This window comes from Branchiostoma lanceolatum, chromosome 6, assembly GCF_035083965.1.
Source record: "Branchiostoma lanceolatum isolate klBraLanc5 chromosome 6, klBraLanc5.hap2, whole genome shotgun sequence".
Lineage (NCBI taxonomy): Eukaryota > Metazoa > Chordata > Leptocardii > Amphioxiformes > Branchiostomatidae > Branchiostoma > Branchiostoma lanceolatum.
In genome coordinates this window covers 21,974,788-21,996,721 of record NC_089727.1, presented here as the reverse complement: position 1 = coordinate 21,996,721, position 21,934 = coordinate 21,974,788, and the positions used below count along the sequence as shown (strand labels likewise).

Here is a 21,934-nt window from a genome sequence, read left to right as displayed (position 1 = left end):
ATTATCCAATGCAAGACAGAAGAAAAACGTGAGAATATATTAAATAAATGAAAATGATATATGCAAATTCCCAATAATATCAACAAATAACAAAATTGTAACAAAATTTTCAATTTCTCTAAGATATAAGAGGAATCAAAAATTGAATTTTTTTTTTCCGTTGGAGAATTTTGGACTGATCCATTGTAGACTGTACTAAGAGCTACACTATGATGGGGGGTGAAATATATTGTAATTTTATCAAAAATACAGAGAAAAATTATGAAAATATGCAAAATTTGATAATTTTAAGTATCTTAAGTACCTAACATTTCATTATAGAACATTTACCATTTTTCCTGTTTTTAGAGTGACCAAAAAAAACACCTGAAATTTTAGACTAGCCTAATATCTTTCCCGTCAGGTAGTGCGGTTGTTGGCGCTTGGAAGAGACGTGAGTGTTTTTCATGGATTTTTGACAATTTTACCAAAAAAATCACATTTTGATGACTGTATGACGCTAGTTTTTGAGTTAATGTAATTCTTTATATTATAAGAAAGTACCCATTTTATAAAAGCAGTCTTAGATTTTGTAGAAAGCTCTTGAGAGTCGAATATCTTGAAAGTTGCATGTGTCTTGTTGGGAGGGGGGCAGCAAATGAGACGAATGAAACGTTTTTATTTCCTTGCATTTTATTTCTAATTCTGCCTGTGACTAGAATGTCACGACTTGCTTGTGTGGTATAAATGTGTGTATGTTTGACATTTTGGTTATGAAGCTTTTGTTATTTGTTAGTTTGTTGTTTGTTCAAAGTAGGAGTTCATCTTGTGGCATAAAAGCCAGGGAGAACAAGAGAAGGCAGACTTCACCCCCTTACCCATATCTCAACTCTCCCTGTACCTCAGAGTCAGACAAAAATATGCTACATTAAGGGATGTATGACAAAGCAGCATGTAAGCGGAGACAACGACAAACAACACAAAAACCAGACTTTGCCCCATTTTGCTTAAGGTGTCATTCCTGTAATACTCCGAGTGGGCACCCTAAAAGAGTCCGTTGCCCAAAAAATGAACGGCTGCATGAACGTGTGTCTATATCGATGGGAAATTCCCTTTTAGCCAGCCCAACTGATCTCAAGCGTCAAACTGATGAAAGCTTGTTTGTATCTGAAGAAATTACAGTCAAACCTGCCCAAGGCGACCACCCGGCGGACCGGGCAAAAACGGTCGCGATGGACAGGTGGTCGCCATGACGAGGATTCCACTCACATGTTTCCAGGTCGAGGTTTTCAAATACAGTACGTAAATGATAAAAAAATTATGTGAATTTAGACAGCATGACCCTCACCAGGTTCAATTCTCATTGACAGAAAGATCCTACAAAAATTACATTTTCCGTTATCGATGTAATAATTGTATACCGCTACATCGTGTCCAAATTTTCGTCATAATTTTGACTACAAAACGATGGTTGCCTCGATGATCTCGCAGCGCCCTCCCGCATTCACACGTTACATTGAATAGTACAAACAAGGCACGCACATCATCGAAGTTTTAAGGCCTAAGACAGATCCCTAGAAAACGCCTGCTGGTCCCAGCCTTTTTTGGGTCGCCGACCGCTGGATGAACCTGAGGGTCAAAAAAATTTCGATCTGACAACTAAAGATGAAAACGGTGATTTCGTCGCGCCGCGCCGCGAAGCTCTGTGCCACCGCATCGAAGGGTAAGTCAGTGCAGCAGAACGCACAGCGTCCAATAAAGTTTTGCGAGATTCATGGAAATAAAAAGAAAATAAGAATTTTGATTTTCACCAATAACTAGAGTATTCGTAAATATTCATACACAAAATCATCGTGTTTTACAAAGGTCAGCGGTACGCCAAATCCGGGCCGCCCGAAATCCAAGATGGCGTCGGGACCAAGGAACAACATTTCTCGCCTGATGTTTTGCCCGCCGCGAAGTCATTTTTCGGCGGAATTTAGCAAGATACAGACACATTTTTGTTGAAAATACAAGAAATAGATAGTAATTTCTGTGAAATCTGACTTTCTGACGCCATGCACTACGTATTCGTTTTGAAAGTTGAGTTTAAACGAAACTGAGTTCACGTTAAACTATAAGATTACGATAGGCACAACAACATCACAAACATTTGTCTTTACAATGTTTATAGGGGGAACGTTTTATTAAAACACTTCATGGAGGAATCGATGGTATAACATTGCTATTCCATATATTTTTGATCTTATTTTTGTCCTTTAAAGTCTTGAAAACATTTCCGTGAAATCCGACAGCAAAATGATCTGATGTCACCACACGCTTGAAAATTAGGCGACCGCCATGGGCAGGGATTGTGCTCTGTGCGGTCCCAATTCGTGGCGGTCGCGGTCGCGTTGGACGGGTGGTCGCCTTGGGCAGGCAGCTTAATGCTTGTGCCTATGGGGAAAATTTTCGGGACCGAGAAAAAGCGGTCGCCATGGCCAGGTGGTCGCGTTGAAAAGGTGGTCGCCTAGGCAGGTTTGACTGTAGCAGGCAAAGTTCGGCAGCCGCGCGCAAGGTTGGAGGTACACAGCCCGGGCATAGTGTGTGATGTGGTCATGCGTTTGCAGCTGGAAAGTGGCTTTTTGGGTGTGTAGCCAAGTGCAGGTTGTAATTGCTATAAAAAGAGATTCTATGTAGTGAAACTGTTGGCAATTTTTTTTCATGATCTAGGGTAAATGTCCTCAACATAAAATGAATAACATTGGTGCATTTCCTATAGCTTCATTACGAACGTGCCCAATGTAAAAACACGTTTTCTAACATGTAAGCCTATGGGGCGAAAAAACTCATGAATGAGACCTTAAAGTACAAAAATAAAGTGATTTTCTTTAAAGCATTCAAGAAGTCAAAGAGGAAGTTAAAGCTCTATGTATACTAAACTTAAGGATTTAAGATATTATTATCACCCCCCTCCCCCCCCCCCCATAATGGACTTGACTGAACAGGAATCAAGACGACTTGGACCATTACCCACTTGGTACGAAGCAGAAACACTGTCACAAAAATCGTATATATGTTTTTAAAAAGGGACATGTTTTTTTTATAAGGGGGCAAATTAAATCCACATATGTTTTGAAAATAGGGCCGTTTTTTTAAAGGGGGCAAATTAAATCCACATATGTTTTGAAAATGGCACATGTTTTTAAAAAGGGGGCAAATTAAATCCACATATGTTTTGAAAATGGGACATGTTTTTTAAAAGGGGGCAAATTAAATCCACATATGTTTTGAAAATAGGACATGGTTTTTCTTATGGGTCATATCTTTTAAAACAATATGCATCTTAAAAATAACCAAAATGAGAATATGAGACGAAAAAAAAACATACACCATTTTCATTTTGTACCGTGTATAAGTTTATTCCCCAATCCAGGAAACCCACCGGTTTGCAAAGTGGTGCTTTCAAAATGGTCTATCGTTTCCGATTTACCCCCCATTTTGATAGTGGTGCTTTCCAGTTACGCCGATTTCAAACTGGTCGATTTCAAACTGGTCGATTTCAAAGTGGTCGATTTCAAAGTGGTCGATTTCAAAGTGGTCGATTTCAAAGTGGTCGATTTCAAACTCCAAACGGAAATGAAATGACGTAAGTCGGAAATGACGTAAGTCGACGCTCATCGCCAGAGAAGCCACCAAGTATCGGTGATCGCTGTTTACGTCCTTGTTTTCACCGTCTTGTACGCGTTTTCTGATCAGCTACGTGTCCCCAGGATATACCAGGTTTGTGTTGACTTTTTCACGTTGTAATAATTTTAGAGTTGCATGTTTAATCGGTACTTTATAGAATGTAAATCGTAATGCAGCCGTATCGTTTGGAAGATTACAAAACTACGCAAATTGCGTGCCGAGCTAGCTATCGAGGAACTCTTCACTTTACGTTGTAACAACTTGAGACGATCAATGATATGATATGTGGTTCAATTTTCGTTGATATGAATTGTTAAAATGTACAAACTTGCGATAGTTTTGCTCCGTAGTCAGTGAGGGGAATGGGGAGGGGGGCGAACGGCCGGCGCAACCATGTGCAAGTTCGGACACGATTTTTGTAGTCTGATACGAACCCAGGAAGCCACAAAAATAAATTTGTGTTTCTTATTCTGTTTGTTAAGAGACCTTAGCGAGTATAAATTTGTATGATTGTGCATTAGTTTGAAAGGAATATCTATCCAGATTCCAGACGAAGATAAAAATTACTTGTCCTTGCTGGCTGGCATGTTTTTCTCAGGTTTGTAAAAATATGCATAGCGTGTAAATTTACCACGTATTATTCATAGTTTTTTAGACATTTTGAATAACTTACCTTGTTGCCACTGGGAATTGTTGTTATGTCCATTTGAACGCATTTTCCTTGTTTCTTACTAATAGTATGCTCCAGAGGATCGGCACTGTAGGGATTTTCCCAGCCCTTGCTGCATATACACAGCACCTATGAGTGCTATGACCATACAATGTAGCTGTTGATGCATCATGCTGTCTACACAAGGATGAATGTCATGCATATGCACATGCATGTGTCAAAGTCTTTCAACCAATGGTTGAACCAAGGATATGTATATAAATTATAATGTATTTGAAACAACACACATTGACAGTTTAGTGCTTTCTGAAGCAATGGAAACATGTTGATTTTCATCCCTGCTGGATACAAGTATCTGTAAGCACATCGAAGTATGTGTTCTTATTTAATATGCGTACCTGATATACCTGGTGCTTTATAATATTGTAGATAATTAAGTTTGATGTGAACAAAATTTTTGTATTTGCAAATGATTGTAGAATATTTTGTAAGTGTTGGATTCCTCAGGGTAAATGAATTGAATGAATAGCTAGTACATGTAAATGAAAATTGATCCATTTCATGTAATGTTTCACAACACTCAGTCTCTTTATAAGAAGCTATGATTCTTCAATCTAGTTGTATCTATGCAGATGATGTCATTGTTTAGAAAATATGAGCATGATGGTGTAGCCTAGAATGTCCTTTGTTGCCTGTATCATACTTATTCCGACCAGTGATATTGAATGAATCATGAGTAAATGATAAAGGTGTGATCTCTGTGTGTGTTCTCTGAACTTGATCTAATTATGTACTAATACATGTAGTGGGATGTTGTGTAGAGGTTCTCATGTATTTTTACTGTACGGACTAGGGGTGGGTACCGGTACAAACAATTCAGGTCCGGTCCAGGTCCAGGTCCAGAGGGTCAGGTCCAGGTCCGGACCTGTACCTGTACCTGATTATAGTATAGTGTAGCAGTACATCATGTTTTGGAGAGCGAGACACACGCAAAAGTCTCCAAACGTCATGTCTGGAACGATATAATTTCTTAGGTTTGCACTTTGTCTCAAAATTATAATTATACTCTTCTCGCCATCTGTTTACTAATCCTTTAAGTGTTTCTAGGTATGATTCACAGCTACTCCAATCTCCCAAATAAACATACCCCCCGGAATAAACATACCCCCCGGACAAATCTTCAAAATCTAATAAACGTACCCCCCGGAATAAACATACCCCCTGGAAAATGACCAAATTGACACGTAAACTGTGTCCATGCTAGTGATGCTACTAATCTGTCCTCGGGAAAGGAGATGATAAGCAGGTAGGTTCTTTTTATTCGTTTATGCCTGATTTACTTATTGAGATTTACCACATTTGTGGAAAGATTGACATAAGAGGTGACTCACGTTTTCAAGATGTCAACCCTGACCAGACTGTAAGGTTTGATACGCTCACAGCTGGGAAGGACCCCTACTCTTTGTAACACTTAAATGTATAGTATGCAAAATTTTTGGACAAATTGGGCATAGGTTCCCCGCTATGACCCCTAACCGGGGGCTAACCATGCTTTCAATTTTCAACAAGTGAAAATGTACATGATACATGCATTTTCTACTTGGAAATTGAAGCAAGTGATTGTATAAAGCAAAATTGTATAAAGGGACATCATCAAACACAAGTAGTCGCCAAACTTCTCAGTTCCCTTCACACCTTCAGAGTCTACTCCTTTTTCAGATATGTATCAACATCTAGAACTTGAACAGAAAATTACAATATCCTGAATATATGCTCAGTGAAAGTATTATTTATTTGTAAAAGCCATACAGAAAAGGAGGAACGTGCCATTTATTGTGTCATGCATTGCATATAGAACAAAACCACATTATTATATATTGTTAAGAATACTATCATATATTGTCCTTGGTTCAGTGTTGTTGCAATCCAAATAATTTCAAATCCAAAAATTACCCTTGTATGTAGAAAAAAACTTTCATTTTGAGAGACTAAATTGTCAACAAATTTGTTAATTAGATGCCTCAGGCCTGTACAATGTTGCAACATGGAGGTTTGGTGGCAACAAACCACAGGGTTCTCATGTTACACATCAAAGGGCCTGTGAAAGGGTGAGCCAGACAGTAGCCATGGTAGCGGAACCAACACAGTAAGGGGCGGGGCTTACACCCAAAATTCTTGGAAAGCCTCGGCACTCTCTCTGTAGAGGAGTGATCTTTTAAAAAGCATTTTTATGTGATAATAACGGTGACTAGATTGCAATCTAATTTTGTGTATAGACTTTACTATGGAAACTTATTTTTGTTAAATTGTCATGCACATTTCTGACTGAGGCAAAGGAGTTTTATTTATAGATCAAAAAAAGTTGTTTCCCCTTCTTTGAGGTGAGCTCTTCCTTGCATGAGAAACATTCCCACGGAATATCACTGCCGTGCGTCTTTACTGTGGCGATTTTCGAAGGACTAAATGTACATGTTTGTGGTAGGATTGAAATGTTCTAGTACATTTTTAAAGTGATTATACAGTTTCTAATGCTATGACACAATTTTTACAAGGTGTTGTTTGTAGCTTTTCAAAGTTTTTGGGAAAGGCTGTATTTTAACCTCCTTGATCTCACGTGAGTAATCTTACATGTGTAACGTTACTTGAAACATTGTGTGCCGCTGGAAAATACATGTTATTTGTTTTCTGATCAGCGTGCTTTGGTTTGCGATCTAAACAGAGACTGTCAAACTTGTTTATATGAAAAATACATTTCAAAACTTCAGTGTACCGTCTTATTTTCCCCTAATAACAACGTTACTTTGTAGCGAGATCGACCGATATGTTAGTACCGCCAGGGTTTCACAAATGCCGGGTCATTGTATCGGCGGGGAAATCCACGTGATTTGGTCGAAAAATAGCCATTTATGAGCAAAAATATCGGGGAAATATGGAAAGAAAACTAAACTTTCGACATAAGGGGGATCTCTGGTAAGCAAAGCCCCGATGGATTTTCAAAAAAACAATAAACGTACCGTCCAAAATAAGAACGTACTGGGTGGATTTTGAGGCTGAAAAAAATAAACGTACCGGTACGTTTATTTGGGAGATGAGAGTAACGTCTTCGAAAACGAAGTTAAATCTGCTGTTTTGTATTTTCTTAGACCAGTTATGTGGCCGCCTGGTACTATGAATTTTCTAATCGGTCCATTGGCCGGTCCACTGATTTTTTACAGACCGGTTTTTTTGGACCGGTCCATTAAGAAATACCGGTTTTGTACCGGTACACGGTACCGGTACCCACCCCTAGTACGGACAAGCATGGTCTGTATGTCCTAATTGACGGAAAAAAAAATCACATGCAGATTGTACATTTTGTAGATTGTTCAATATTCATCCTTTGTCAGATGGCAAGGGTTTCTCCTCAAGTTCCTTTCTTACCTATTCTTATTATACTTATTCTTATTCAAAAATTCACCACTTTGTGTTTCAATATACATGTACGCTTTGGTCACTTTCAGTTTGTGACAGACTGTACATGTACATCCATCATTGTAGTATATGAATAGACCTTGGAGTGTATTTTCCATTCCCATTGAAGATGAAGATTGTGCTTTGTGAAGAATGCTGCTGTACCTTCAATGTATTGTGCAATGCAATGTACTAGTAGAGTAAAAGTTATCATCAATATGTAAGAAGAACTTGGGGGATTTCCCATGTGTCTCATATCAGTCGGACTGAGGCATGAAGTTGCAGGAAATGGATTTTTAATAATAATTACACTATAATAGTTAACATATTCTACGCAAAAGGCTACAACACTAATAGTATTTTTCTTGTGCAATAAAAACCTTACTTATATAAGAAAACCGTGGTTTCTTACATGCCTAAAGTTGAATCTTAGACAAGGCAATGATGTGAGGCTAAAATTGAAGGAAACATATTTGTGTTATCTTGTCAAAATACAGTAGTCAACACATCCTAGAAAGAACTACTGAAGTCAAACGCAGGGGTTGGAGGGGGAAGTTCCGAACACCAAACGTATGGTACATACCTTTATACTTATACTAGTTACAGTGTTCACTATCATGTATACACCTACTGAAATTGCATTGAAAAATTTGAATGTCTTCAGTTACACAAAAACAGTTAACATGTCCATGGAAGGTTGAAGCTGCTCCACAGACTTGTAGAATTTCGCTCCGAGTCAACAGTTCTTAGTGGCATCTGACTCCAGTCCTTGACTCGCAGATATGGCCCAGCCACTTTATTGCTGGTGTCCATAAAACTAGCAAAGAACAAAAAAAAATATACACATATATTGACGAGCAACAGTGAAAGCTGATGAATAAATGTAACTAAATCGAAATGTTTTCATGTGCAAACTGGGATCAAATTATGTAGCATGTGTTCATGTTTGCCACGTTCATTACACAATTCTTTTCTCTCAAGAAATAGCCATACTGTTATCCTTAGATCATACACACAAATATTATAACATAATAAATCACAGCAACAAGGCATACACATACGAGGCTCAACCTTTCTACCATTCTTCTTTGTATATGTTTGAAGTTTCCCGTAAGAATGGCCAACTATCCTGGAAAGCAACACCGTTTCACCAGAAGGTCTAGATGTGTTCATTATGTAAGCACATGCACACAGATAAAACATTATTACTAGTAACAAATGGTGGTGTATACGCGTGGTGAACATGTATTCGTACGAGTTCATGCCCCCCTCCCCCATCTGGCGTCATTACAAAACACGCATTTCCAGTCGAATTTAATCATATTTATGAAACAAACAAGACTTTATATAGTCTGAATTCAACACAAACCTGGTATATCCTGGGGACACGTAGCTGATCAGAAAACGCGTACAAGACGGTGAAAACAAGGACGTAAACAGCGATCACCGATACCTGGTGGCTTCTCTGGCGATGAGCGTCGACTTACGTCATTTCCGACTTACGTCATTTCATTTCCGTTTGGAGTTTGAAATCGACCACTTTGAAATCGACCAGTTTGAAATCGACCAGTTTGAAATCGACCAGTTTGAAATCGGCGTAACTGGAAAGCACCACTATCAAAATGGGGGGTAAATCGGAAACGATAGACCATTTTGAAAGCACCACTTTGCAAACCGGTGGGTTTCCTGGATTGGGGAATAAACTTATACACGGTACAAAATGAAAATGGTGTATGTTTTTTTTTTCGTCTCATATTCTCATTTTGGTTATTTTTAAGATGCATATTGTTTTAAAAGATATGACCCATAAGAAAAACCATGTCCTATTTTCAAAACATATGTGGATTTAATTTGCCCCCTTTTAAAAAACATGTCCCATTTTCAAAACATATGTGGATTTAATTTGCCCCCTTTTTAAAAACATGTGCCATTTTCAAAACATATGTGGATTTAATTTGCCCCCTTTAAAAAAACGGCCCTATTTTCAAAACATATGTGGATTTAATTTGCCCCCTTATAAAAAAAACATGTCCCTTTTTAAAAACATATATACGATTTTTGTGACAGTGTTTCTGCTTCGTACTTGGCTCTCGGTAAATCTCAAGACTCAAGTCGGCCCGACTCCTCGGTCAAGTCAGACCAGGGTGTCGGTCCGAAAAAATACACAAGGGAAAACTGCAAAACTTAATTGCAAAACCCATGTACTCCTGACAAATTTACAATGTAAATTTGAAACAGCAAACGTGACTTTTTGTCAAAGAGTATGGCGCCTCTTTATACTCGGAAAAATGAATAAGTGTTGCAGGATGACATGTAAGAGCCTGTCGTATTAGTGTCGCGCCGTTACAAGAACTGCATGACTTCAAGCCAATCAAAACGCTGGCCAATATTTTAGGCGAATATTCAGATGCCAATAGTGTGTCAAAAAACAAATGCTAGACTAGCACTGCTCTGTATTGCGAGATCAAAAGAGCACACAGATCTAAAATAGAATGGATACTTGATTCCCCCCCCTCTTAAATAAGGGAACCTTGGTGCTTGTTGTTTTTGCCGTTTGTGTCTTTTTATGCAGTGACTTACAATGTACCAACCTGATAAGACTACTCTAGTCTAGGATGGTTAAACTTGAACTTGAAGCTTACAAAACTACATTTTCATCAGTTTCACGTCATGAAGTTCAGATTTTTTTATGGGTGGGGTGAAATTGTTCTTTATCCCAAAAAGCAAACTTCCTTCCTGAGACGGAAAGATGGGTCCTGGAGACAGCTCCAGGCAATATCTGGAGACAGATATTGCCCTTTTCCTTCTGACGTCATTGGACACCTCAGGTGAATGTGAGCCTGAACAGTGAAGTATTCAAAGTTGTTCCCCTTTTTAAAAAAGGCCCTGAACTTTTTCCTCGACCCAAAAGTGTGATCAATTTGGGTTATTTTGAACCACTATTTATCTGTGTTTGGGGAGTGTGAAGATTTACAATGAATTCATTCTGGGTATAATTTATGGTACATTGGTAAGAAAAATGACAGCAAAAACCACAAACTTAGATTTTAAGTTTAAAGTTAAGTTACTTCAAATATTTCAAGATCTACAGTATCCTTGTAGGTCATTGGATGCCTGTGACGGATGTGAGCCTGATTGGATTAAAAGGTTAATCCACAGTGTGCGTCAGTAGGGTGCAGACATGTGTCAATCAAAGTGTCAATCAAAAAGTGGACTTCTTTCCCTTAAATTCAGTAAGAAATTTTGGTATGATTTGCTCTTTAAACATCATTTGTTAAATCTACATGTACGTTTCTTGTCTGCATTAGCTTGTGCATTGAAAATAGGTAAATGTACATGTACATGTGTATACCATTCCAATGTACAATTTGAACAACATGTATATTATTATAATGATGTAATTTATAGCACTCAAAGTCAAATGAAGAGACCTGTACTCGTGTCTCGCTCTCGCTTAGAGCGTAGGGATATGCGGTGATTCTGGACCCCCTATTCTGTCTTGGTAAGACATAGGTCAAGGTCATTTTAGGCCTTCTAGCATCTGTTCTTGGTACTGCAGCAGACCTTTCCTGTTTTTGTATCATCTGAAACTGTTAAGACTACGCAGTTCTCTGGTGTAGTACGCAGTAGTCTTAGGTTTTGGGTGACGAACAAATGAACATAGTTTTTGATGTTTGGTGTACATGTAAGTGGTGTTACTGGTATTACCTTTGCCAAGAAGGTTACTAGTATGTTTTGCCCAGCATCTGTCTGTGTGTCTGTCTGTGTGTCTGTGACTCTATGTGTGTTTGTGTGTGTGTGTCTTTGTCTTAAAGTTTGTATAAATGCGATAACAGGAGAATGCCTGGTTGGGTTGTCTTGATATTTGGTTGGTAGGCCTTTATGAAACCTCGAAATGATTAGATTTTGAGCCCCTTAATCTGCATAATTTATTAATTCATTTGTTTGTTTGTTTATTGGTTCTCAGGGCCTCAGCATTGCAGCGTTGGTAGACGGTGCCCTTTATGAAACCTCGAAATGATTAGATTTTGGGCCCTTAATTTGCATGATTTATTAATTTATTTGTTTGTTTATTTGTTCTCAGGGCCTCAGCATAGCAGCACTTGAAGGTTGATGGAATGTCCAGCTCCGACAAGCAGCAGCAGCAGCAAAACACCTCAGCCGGCGAGAAGTGGAGAGTCAAGACCCTGGACGAAATCTTAGAGGAGAAGCGCAGACGCAAGGAGCGACAGACCATGGAGCAGGGCAGCAAGGGAGACCACTCTGGGCATCTTGAAGAAGGTATAAATTTAAACGAAAACCTTATAATTAAGATCCTTTCACACTTGTGTGAATATTCGAGTCCTTATAAACATCTTCGTTTAGGTACAAGTAAATTATGCGGCCAAAAAAGTCATTTCTTTGGTTCTACTGTTTGTTAAAGTAGAAAACAACTTCTTTCCTACAAACTTTACCTTAAAGAGCAAGGCTGGACTATAAAACCACCCAATAAATTCAGCTAACGTAAACTCCCAGACCTCAGTCTGCTTCTGAATGCCGTGGTGTTCACATCAGTGAAGGGGCTTGCTGGCTAAGATAATTTACCAAGTATTGAAGTTACTTCAGCACATGTTTGAAATCATATAGTGTATAAAAGGAATCAAAGTATAGTTGCACATAAACAAGTCAGCTTTGAAATACCTAACCAAGAATATGAAGCAATTACAACACTGGCCTGCCGTGCTCACTAGTAGAATGTCTCAGACATTGGCTGTCAGTATACAAATTACATTTCTACAGAGCTCCTGAGTCTATACTGGTTTCTTATACTACCAAGTAGTCACCACAATTATATAAGTCATACTTCTAGACACACAGCTATCAAAGCTAATTCAGGTCTGAGGAAAATATAGATACAATTCCAACTTTGAAGGGGTTGTTTTGACAGTTGAAAACACAATAATAATTTTCAGAAAGTTGCCTAGCAAAGTTTCGTATTGTATTGATTACGTAGCTTTGTTACACCTTCATGTATCTGGGTTATTTTATTGGTATGACAATGTTTTCTTCAACAACTAGTGAGAGAAATATAGGATTTTTCCAACATTGAGACGTCGGTTAATATGCAAATGATTTCCTGTCGTCTGCTCTGATCCCATTCTGTTGTTCTTGGAGCCAGGCGGGTAGAGATCCCCTACAGAGGATAATCCATTTATGATGTTGGGATGAGGGTTGGAGTCAATTTAGCTACTAACTCCCTGACAGAAGAAAGTTTTTATAGGAGGAGAACCCTGGGTCCTGCTTTCTTGTCCTTTAAGTAAAAATGTTAGTATGCAACACATGCACACTTGAATACACGCACAAGTGTGAAGGGGCCCTACGACATACACATGTATATAGTACCATTTGTAGGGCATGGTCTTCGAGCTGCCATTCAGAATGATGTTCATAGGGAAGAAATCAAAATCTGGCTGCCTCAAGAAAAGAAAACCTTGTATAGGAAAGGGGAGTCAATATTGTGTGTGTGCATACATGTATGTTCATGTGTGTTACTGTGTGTGTGTTCTGCTCTGATCTTAGCCAAAGTGATGTCCAATTAATAGTGTACTTAGTATATGTGTACAGTCAAACCTGTCTATAGCGGTCACTCAAGGGACTGGCCAAAACTGGCCGCTAAGGACAGGTGGCCGCTATGGAGAAAATGTGATTAATTGACCATGAGTGACACATGTTTTCAGTACCCACTGAGATACATTTATTCACCGTACAGTACAGATGTAAACATTACATAGGTAAGGCACATTTTAGAAATTCGATTGTTGTTCTTTTACTTCTATTATGGGCTTGAAAAAAGAATTATTGTATCTGCCAACTCCAAAATCCATGGCTTGCTCGAGCTTCATGTCTGAACAGACCAGCATCGCTATACTCTACTCTTGATCCTTCGCGACTGCTTCGCTGCCGGCACACGCGTTACCAACGAGTTTTAATCATATGAAACAAAGTCCTTCGCAGCAAAATGCCACCTAGTTAGTTAAGAACAAAATATATGTTGCTCAGTTGCCACTTACTGTTCGTTTTCGACCGTTTTCAAACATAAAATCGTGGCGATAATTTTCCTTAGTCTGTTGTTGTTTGCTTGTCATGATCGGCTTCTACCATTATGCTAATAGGGTAACGAGAGGAAGGTCGCTCTGTTGAGGGCTTTTTTCTTTTCAGAAAATTGCAACAGCCCAAATGTTACATCATAGTAATGTTATTCATATCTAGTTTGAAGCTTTTGGTTAAGTAATTATCCTCAGTGATAGTTTGCAGCAAAATAAATTTAACACACTATACCTCCGCAACAGTGGTGTCTTCCGATGACCTTTATACTGCTCCGCCATTTTGAAAATCGTGTTTGGGCACATTTTCCGATGAATTCCCGGGGAAAACGGAAATATTGGGCCGACATTGAAACATTCTTGTTTTCTTTATTATTATCCTGTCAAGTTGAGTTCACATAAACTTGATAACTGCGTGAAAAATGAAGATTTTGAACCTGGCGTGCGGTGGCGATGCAGCTTCCACCGGCGCACATTGACCGTTATCGGCAGTGTTACTGTACTCGCGGGACCGAAAATCGTCTGGCCGCGACCGCGTTGGACAGGTGGCCGCTATAGCCTAATTCTTAATGCTTATGTCAATGGGAAAAATCCAAGGGACCGACAAAAAGTGACCACTATGGGCAGGTGGCCGCTATGCAAAGGTGACCGCTAATACAGGTTTGACTGTATACAGTAACATACAACTTACAAGTCATTTTTCATAAACATATACAATCACATATAAAAAAAAAATGATTAGATTGTTCTTTTCTTTTACATGTCCTGCTATGCACTTTGGTCTTATCACTTCTCATTTTGATCATTTGAGTTTTATTATTTACAGGCCAGAGAAAGGGTCAACATATCTACACAAAAATTCATAATGATCACGGGTGTTTGTCTGATCATATTCTTGTAATATTGCAGGAAGATTGCAGACTTTGTTAGTTACACTCCACTTTAGTGTTGCATACATAAACACCAGACCTGAAGAGGACTCTTAGGTTCAAGTCCTAAAAACCAAGTCCGGACCTGCAAAAAAACGGATTACACAATATTTATGTATTAACCACTCTCAGAGGACCGGTCAGTGCTCAGTCTTGACTCTATTGTGGAAACAATCATTAGAGTGAACTGGAGCTATCATAATATAGATACCAGGCTAGAAACACAGCACACATTTTACAAACCTTAATGTAGAAATGAAATTTGGACCACTGCAGGAACAAATCAACTGGTACTCACACATTGTGATTTGTATTGTTTCAGGCTCTTCTTCTTTTTTCATTTTATCCTGATTTTTCAGAATCAAAAGAGCATTTTTCCGTTTGTCCCTTATTCTAGGGGAGCTGGAAGATGAATGGGCCCCGCACAGAGCACAAGAGGCCAGTACAGATCCCTACAGGCACATAGAAAATGGTGGGTTAGACAGCTATCGACACTGTAAGGACCCATAAGGCCCCATGGGTGGCTGCCATTTTGTAGGCACAATGGCTCTGGTGGGCTAGACTAGAATATAAGGAGTTTCACGGTCAGAATGCATGCAAACTTGCCATTATTTATTAATTTTACTACTCATCTTTACTTGAAGGTACAATGAAAATATTGAAACTTGAGGCAATTTACAAGACTACACAAGAAAAGCCAAGATTATGTTTGATATGTGCAGCCTGTAGGTCAACTGGTGTGACACTCTTCCATTTAACAGTATGTTTGCAGGCATCAAACAAATAAACAAACAAAACAACAAACAGTTGCACTGTCTGAGTATGGATGGGCGCAGCTACACAATTTGGTGGCTTGTTACCGTAACTTCAGCGAAGTTCGCTGCACCCAAATTTTGTAGCGTGGTGTCAAGATTTAAGAGTGCTGTACCCTTGGGAAAGATAGTTCCGTATTCCCTCACTTGACTCAAGTGAAATGAGTACCTAGCTTCGGTTGGGGACATCCTTTTGGATGGGACGTAAATCTGGAGGCCCCGTGTTTGAGGAAAGACACACCTTGATCAAGCATGTCATTGTCATTGTTTAAGAACCCACTGCACTTACCAAAGAGGGTAATTCAATTTCCAATACAAATGGATCAAGGCTTACAGTCAGGTTTTATGCAGCTTGTGCTTACTGTACAAAAGTTGTGTGTAACACCTTCAGGCAAATTACCGGACATGCAAAACAAATAAACAAACAAACAAATAAAAACAAAATACCAGCCAGTGATGATAGTATTAAGAGATTGCATGCTGTCTGACCCCTTCTACTGAATAATAACACTTCACCCGTGCCATTGTGCCTAACTGGCAATACCACCTGATGCACCTGGTGCACACCTGTGTGTTGGCTGGAGCCCAGGTGAGCTAACAGGTGTGTTGTGTTCCCTCCAGGTGAGCTACAGGAGAAGAAAGGGAGGGAAGGAGTGACGGAAGGAGGCGGAAGTGATGATGAAAGGATGGAGGAAGGACTGGACATCAAACCTCCACAGCCCAAGAAAGATAGCAGGTATACAGAAAAATAATGGGTGCATAAGCAGTGATTCTTATGGATCAGAAGGTCATGGGTTCAAGTCTTGACAGCCAGAGATTTAAACCCCTTAATGTCTTGTACTACTTGTTAGACTTGCATTGTACTGCTGAAGAGCCACATTCATTTATTTTACAATTTCACTATTATTGATAGTGTATTAAGAATATTAAAGGTTTTGATTTGTTGGATTTCAGCATTCATGTTTCATGACAGTGGACAAACCCTTCAAGCTAACCGACAGTTTTTTTGCTGTATAGCCGGAAATGCATACTTGTAGTTTCCATTTAAAACATTGGATAAGCTTATCACCCAGACTGGTTTCGCTGGCTTCTTCAGTGGTTAAAGGATCAAATGACCGGGTGGATTGATTAAATGTGTTTGAGGCAACCAAATTTGTTGCTCATAATATTTTATGTTTCAGGTCATCGCACCATTCCCATAAGGACAGAAGGAAGGACAAACACCGTGACAGATCCCAGCGCAGGAAGCGATCGCTGTCCAAGGAAGGCGCCGACTACGGTCCCACCAGGCAGAAGCGGCGCAGCAAGGAACCCGAGAGGGCAGACCACAAGGAGCGTCGGCACGCCAGGCCGGCAGACTTCGCAGCCAGGGGTCGAATGCAGAAGCAGCCGTATCGCGAACGTGAACGTCCGCGGGAAAGACCAGACGCACCGAGGGAACCAGAGCCGTGGAGACGGGATAGAGTCGGGCCTCGCCCGGAGAGGGAACCTCCGCGAGGCGAAAGGATGGTGCCACGTCAGGTCGACAGGGAGAGGGAACGCCCACGGTCAAAGGAAGACTTGAGGAGGAAGGAGCGAAGGGACGTTGCTCCTCCACAGAGCAGCCGTAGCGGACCGAGTCGTAAACGGGAAGGGGAGCGAAGCCCTGCAAGACCAGCCCGTGATGAACAGGACTCACGGGCGCCACCCAAGTACGAATCACCAAAGGTGAAAGAGCACGATGAGCCACAGAGTGCAGACGAGAGGGTGCAAACACCGCCAAAGGAGGAGGAGGAAGAGGAAAGAGGGATGGAGGAGGACAGGGAGGAGAGAAGCGAGAGTTCAGGGGAGGGGTCATCAGGGGAGGAGTCAGGGTCAGAAGGCGAGGGGTCAGAGGGTGAGGGGTCAGAGGAAGGAGAGGAGAGCGGGGATGAGTCAGGTTCAAGCAGCTCGTCTTCTGAGGATGAGGATTCTGGGGAGGAATCTGGATCGGGGGACAACCAAGGCAGCGAGAGATCAGGCAGCGAGAGATCCATCAGCCCGGATCACGCCGAGAACAAAACCCACCACGTCCACGTCAAATCCAAGTTTGACGAAGAATCCGGGGGGAGCGAGGAAGAAGAGGACCAATCAGAGCCACCCTCTGAGGATGAGTATGTGGTTGCAGATTCCCCTCCGGAGTCGCCACCGGAGCTGAAGCCTGAGATCCCCCCGTACCTCCCGGCCATCATGGGCTGCCGCAACGTCGAAGAGTTCTCCTGCCTCAACAGAATAGAGGAAGGCACGTACGGAGTTGTGTACCGTGCAAAGGACAAGAAGACGGGAGAGATCGTCGCTCTCAAGCGACTTAAAATGGAGAAGGAAAAGGAAGGGTTCCCCATCACCTCGCTGCGCGAGATCAACACCCTTCTGAAAGCGCAGCACCCGAATATCGTGACAGTACGCGAGATCGTGGTCGGCAGCAACATGGATAAGATCTACATCGTCATGGATTACGTCGAGCACGACTTGAAGTCGCTGATGGAGACGATGAAGCAACCGTTCCTCGTCGGAGAGACGAAGACGCTGCTGATCCAGCTACTCCGAGCAGTCCAGCATCTCCACGACAACTGGATCCTCCATCGCGACCTGAAGACGTCCAACCTCCTCCTCTCCCACAAGGGCATCCTCAAGGTTGGGGATTTCGGGTTGGCGCGCGAATACGGCTCCCCGTTGAAACCGTACACACCAATTGTCGTTACGCTGTGGTACCGTGCTCCGGAACTCTTGCTCGGGGTGAAGGAATACTCCACACACATCGATCTGTGGTCGGTCGGGTGCATCTTTGCAGAGTTTCTCACCATGAAGCCCCTTTGGTCGGGAAAGTCAGAGATCGACCAACTGAACAAGATCTTCAAAGACCTGGGTACTCCTAGCGAGAGAATCTGGCCTGGCTATAACGAACTCCCAGCTGTGAAGAAATGTACATTTGCGGAGTATCCTTACAACAACCTCCGCAGTCGATTCGGAGCGTACCTTTCAGATCTAGGCTTTGAACTCCTCAACAAGTTCCTCACGTACTGTCCCTCGAAGAGGATCACGGCGGAAGACGCTCTGAAGCACGAGTTTTTCCGCGAGTCGCCGCAGCCGGTGGACCCGAGCATGTTCCCAACATGGCCGGCGAAGAGCGAACAGACGACGACACGGGTGAAAAGGGGAAGCAGCCCGCGGCCGCCCGAAGGAGGCCTGGGTTACGCCCAACAGTTGGCTGAAGACGGGGACATTGAAACAGGGCTGGGCTTTCACTTCAACACATCTCAGCAAGGCGTGTCTGCTAAGGGGGCGGGCTTCAACCTGAAGTTCTAGTTTTCTTTGATTTATCCTTGTCCATGTAGTCATCCTATTCTAGCTATGGTTTACTCTTGTGATAGCAGAATAGTCTGGCACCTGTGTCCATTGAAGTTTCTGGTCCTTTTTATGTTAGATCCTGCATTACCGGTATTTTAGGAATCAAACATTTCTTCGAAGTAAGGTAATCATAATCTCCAAGCAGATCTCCACGGTGCACCGAAAATCGTATATGCTAGCCAGAGAAGGTCCAGTCAGCCAGATAAGCTCCAGCCTGCACTGACTGACTGGAGCTTCTCTGGCTAGCATATCTTCGGTGCACCTTGTAGATCTGCTTGGAGATTAAGGTAATCAAAGTTCTTGCCTATATTTTAGTTGAATATTGAAATGCCAATTGTTTCTCTATTAATGACTGTTAGGCAAGAGAAGCAATCGAAGAAACGAACTTGAGCTAGAATAAGTTGGACGCCAGTCTACTTTGGAATGACACTAACACTGTTTCAAATTGTATATAATTATACAGTCTGCCAGATATTCCATCGTATAGTGGAATCAGGATTTTTCAAGTGAACTAAGTAACTTCACTCTCCACTCTGTATGTCAAAATGTATGCTTCTACCATGTTGCCCTTGAAATTTTGAAGACATCTTTCCACATTTCAAATGACCCAAGTTCTTGTATATAGAGTATAACTGGTAGAACTTCCAGGAGACCAATGGAACCAAAACATGTTACTAGTCTAGTAATTTCACTTCTTATCACCAAGTATGAGACACTTGGTAACCATAGTCTGTGTGATAGATTAAAATGAGCAAACAAACCAGAAGGGGTTATAAGAACTGTCATAAAAAAAAAGCCAAATGTATAACGTCCATGTCCAGAAAAGTAAAATTGTGTGACTTGTATTTCATCCTGGGAAAAGTTTGTTTTTGGCACATGTGATATCAAGAGACTAGCATAGAATGTGTCTCCTTAGATGAGAACTCTTACATAGCTCTTGAAACAGAACAATCTGTGTGCAGGACCAACAGTTGTGACAGGGGCTTGAGGCCTCCAAAAAGAGCAATTGTTACAGATATGCTTACCCATTTACCCAGAGAGATAGATTTGAAAATGTACATATATCCACATGTGGTTACATATAGTATGGAATTAAATGAAGTATGTCATGCAGTAAATGTTGTTTCAACTGATCATTTATGATTTCACTGATGTGCAATTCTCCCGACATCTCTACAATATTCACTACCTCCGGCTCCATAAAAACTAGTTTATAGGCCATACGTAGCAAGTAAATTTCTGCATCACACTAGTTTCACCCCTCCCCAATATGCGTACACAATAACGACACATGACACTTGTGTGGGGAGAGCGCCGCCTGGTTCAAGTGACCCCACGAGAGAGCAACTTTAAAGGCAGGCTAAACTTAATTTCGTAAAGCATACTGCAATATGTTAAATATACCACTAAGACCAGTTCTGACTTGTCTTACACTAGTCCATTATAGATTAGCGTTTTTACAACATTTGAAATTCGCGGTGTGGTGATGTAATACTGGTGATGTCCAAAGCCCTTTGACCTTTGTGACGTCAGTTTCCGAGTCGGAAGAATGGCGTCCGGAGCAATTCCTATGGTGCAGGTGTGGCCGACTCGGAATCTGACGTCACAAAGGTCAAAGGTCTTTGGACATCGCCAGTATCACATCACCACACCGCGAATTTAAAATATTGTAAAAACGCTTATCTTTGACGGACTCATGTAAAACAAGAGCTTTTAAAAAAAGCTGGCGTTTCGGCTACGTTTATGAGTGTGAACTGTCTTTTCCCTTTACTTGAAGTAAAATCTGCCAGAGGAAGTCACTCAAGGGCTGTTGAGTCTATAAGAAAAATTGTCATTTTGGGAAATGAGTACTGTTTTAATAGAGAAAGGCAGATTGGGGAAAGCAATTTTGAAGTTACGTCACTTAACTTAAGTGCTTTTGAAAAAGCTGGTCTTGGCCTACAACTTGTACTTATTTGTAAAATGTATAATAGGCTCATTATAAAAGCTATCAATGTAATTATGTACATGGCACGCAATAAAACATAAAATTTGAAAAAGCACCATTGAATCATCAGCACTATGGTAATTAAGTGAAATAGAAGTTCATAACAGCTAAGGTTCTATCTAAAATGACTACCAAATGTCAAACAAATCAACAGCTACCTCATCCGTATTATTCTGGTTTCTGCATTTACAACATTTCTTCCTTATTTTCCTGGGTAATTTTGCTAAAATTCATGAAAATTCCCATAGTTTTGTGCCGAGGGGCGCCACTTTCCACGTCCGTGTTGTCTGAATGAAGTCGATACTGAACAATGGAGCATTTGCTACTGTAACAAAGAATCGCTGTTTTGCAAACAACATTAAGAGCCTCTGTTTACATCGGGGATAGAAGTTTAGTGGTGAGTGTTTTGCAAGAATCATCTTAGCGCGCATAGGAGCCGCTGCACGGTATTTTCCATTACAATGAACAGAAAAATTCGAATGCCGGGTTTGGAATCTATGAAGTCCTGTTCATAAGACAAAGGCCTTGTATATATTAAATGAATATTTAAAAATAACAAATATAAAATATTTCTTTATTTATTAATGAAAAAAAAATGATATTCATAAATATGATATTGATAGATTAATATAATATCAATATATATTTTTGATATTCAATATCTAAAAAGAAAAAAAAAATCCATGCACGGACACGAACCCGGATCTTCTGGGTCCGAAGTATAACCTCACTATATGGTATCATTTATGCCGATTTTTGGTCGTTTTCTTGACGAAATCATTTTTTTTCTTCTGCAATCTTGTGGAATAGATGTAATATGGTCATTTTTTAGGATATCAAAGTCCGAAACCACAATGCAATGATATTTCCGAACAGTTGTAGCAGTTACATGCGGTCGCCCTCCTGTGTCACATGCAAATCTAGCCTGCCTGCCTTTTCGTGCTCTCTTGCCATATAAGGCAACGGCTATACAAGGATTTGGGAACGTA

The 21,934-nt window shown here is 40.7% G+C and overlaps 1 protein-coding gene and 1 long non-coding RNA gene across 3 annotated transcripts; one reads left to right on the top strand and one right to left on the bottom strand.

Annotated features, from left to right (window-relative positions):
* Positions 1-388: 388 nt before the first annotated feature.
* Positions 389-20,076, top strand: LOC136437034 (cyclin-dependent kinase 11B-like). Of its 2 annotated transcripts, XM_066431475.1 has the most exons (5): positions 389-433; positions 11,853-12,049; positions 15,178-15,252; positions 16,214-16,328; positions 16,774-20,076. In XM_066431475.1, the coding sequence occupies exons 2-5, from the start codon at positions 11,887-11,889 to the stop codon at positions 18,914-18,916; spliced, it is 2,496 nt and encodes an 831-aa protein (XP_066287572.1). In that variant the 5' UTR covers positions 389-433; positions 11,853-11,886; the 3' UTR covers positions 18,917-20,076. The 2 variants fall into 2 exon arrangements, with proteins under 2 accessions (XP_066287572.1, XP_066287573.1); XM_066431476.1 differs by lacking the exon at positions 15,178-15,252.
* Positions 8,048-9,856, bottom strand: LOC136437052 (uncharacterized). The gene is made up of 2 exons (XR_010756144.1): positions 9,138-9,856; positions 8,048-8,585 (listed from the first exon to the last, which is right to left on the bottom strand). It is a non-coding gene; the product is annotated as an uncharacterized lncRNA (long non-coding RNA).
* Positions 20,077-21,934: the final 1,858 nt, after the last annotated feature.

What these genes read in the sequence shown, in the direction of transcription:
- LOC136437034 (XM_066431475.1), top strand. Translation starts at nt 11,887, where the DNA reads ATGTCCAGCTCCGACAAGCAGCAGCAGCAGCAAAACACCTCAGCCGGC. An exon ending in CTCTGGGCATCTTGAAGAAG is followed by an intron (nt 12,050 to 15,177) that starts GTATAAATTTAA and finishes CCCTTATTCTAG; the next exon opens with GGGAGCTGGAAGATGAATGG. An exon ending in CAGCCCAAGAAAGATAGCAG is followed by an intron (nt 16,329 to 16,773) that starts GTATACAGAAAA and finishes TTTATGTTTCAG; the next exon opens with GTCATCGCACCATTCCCATA.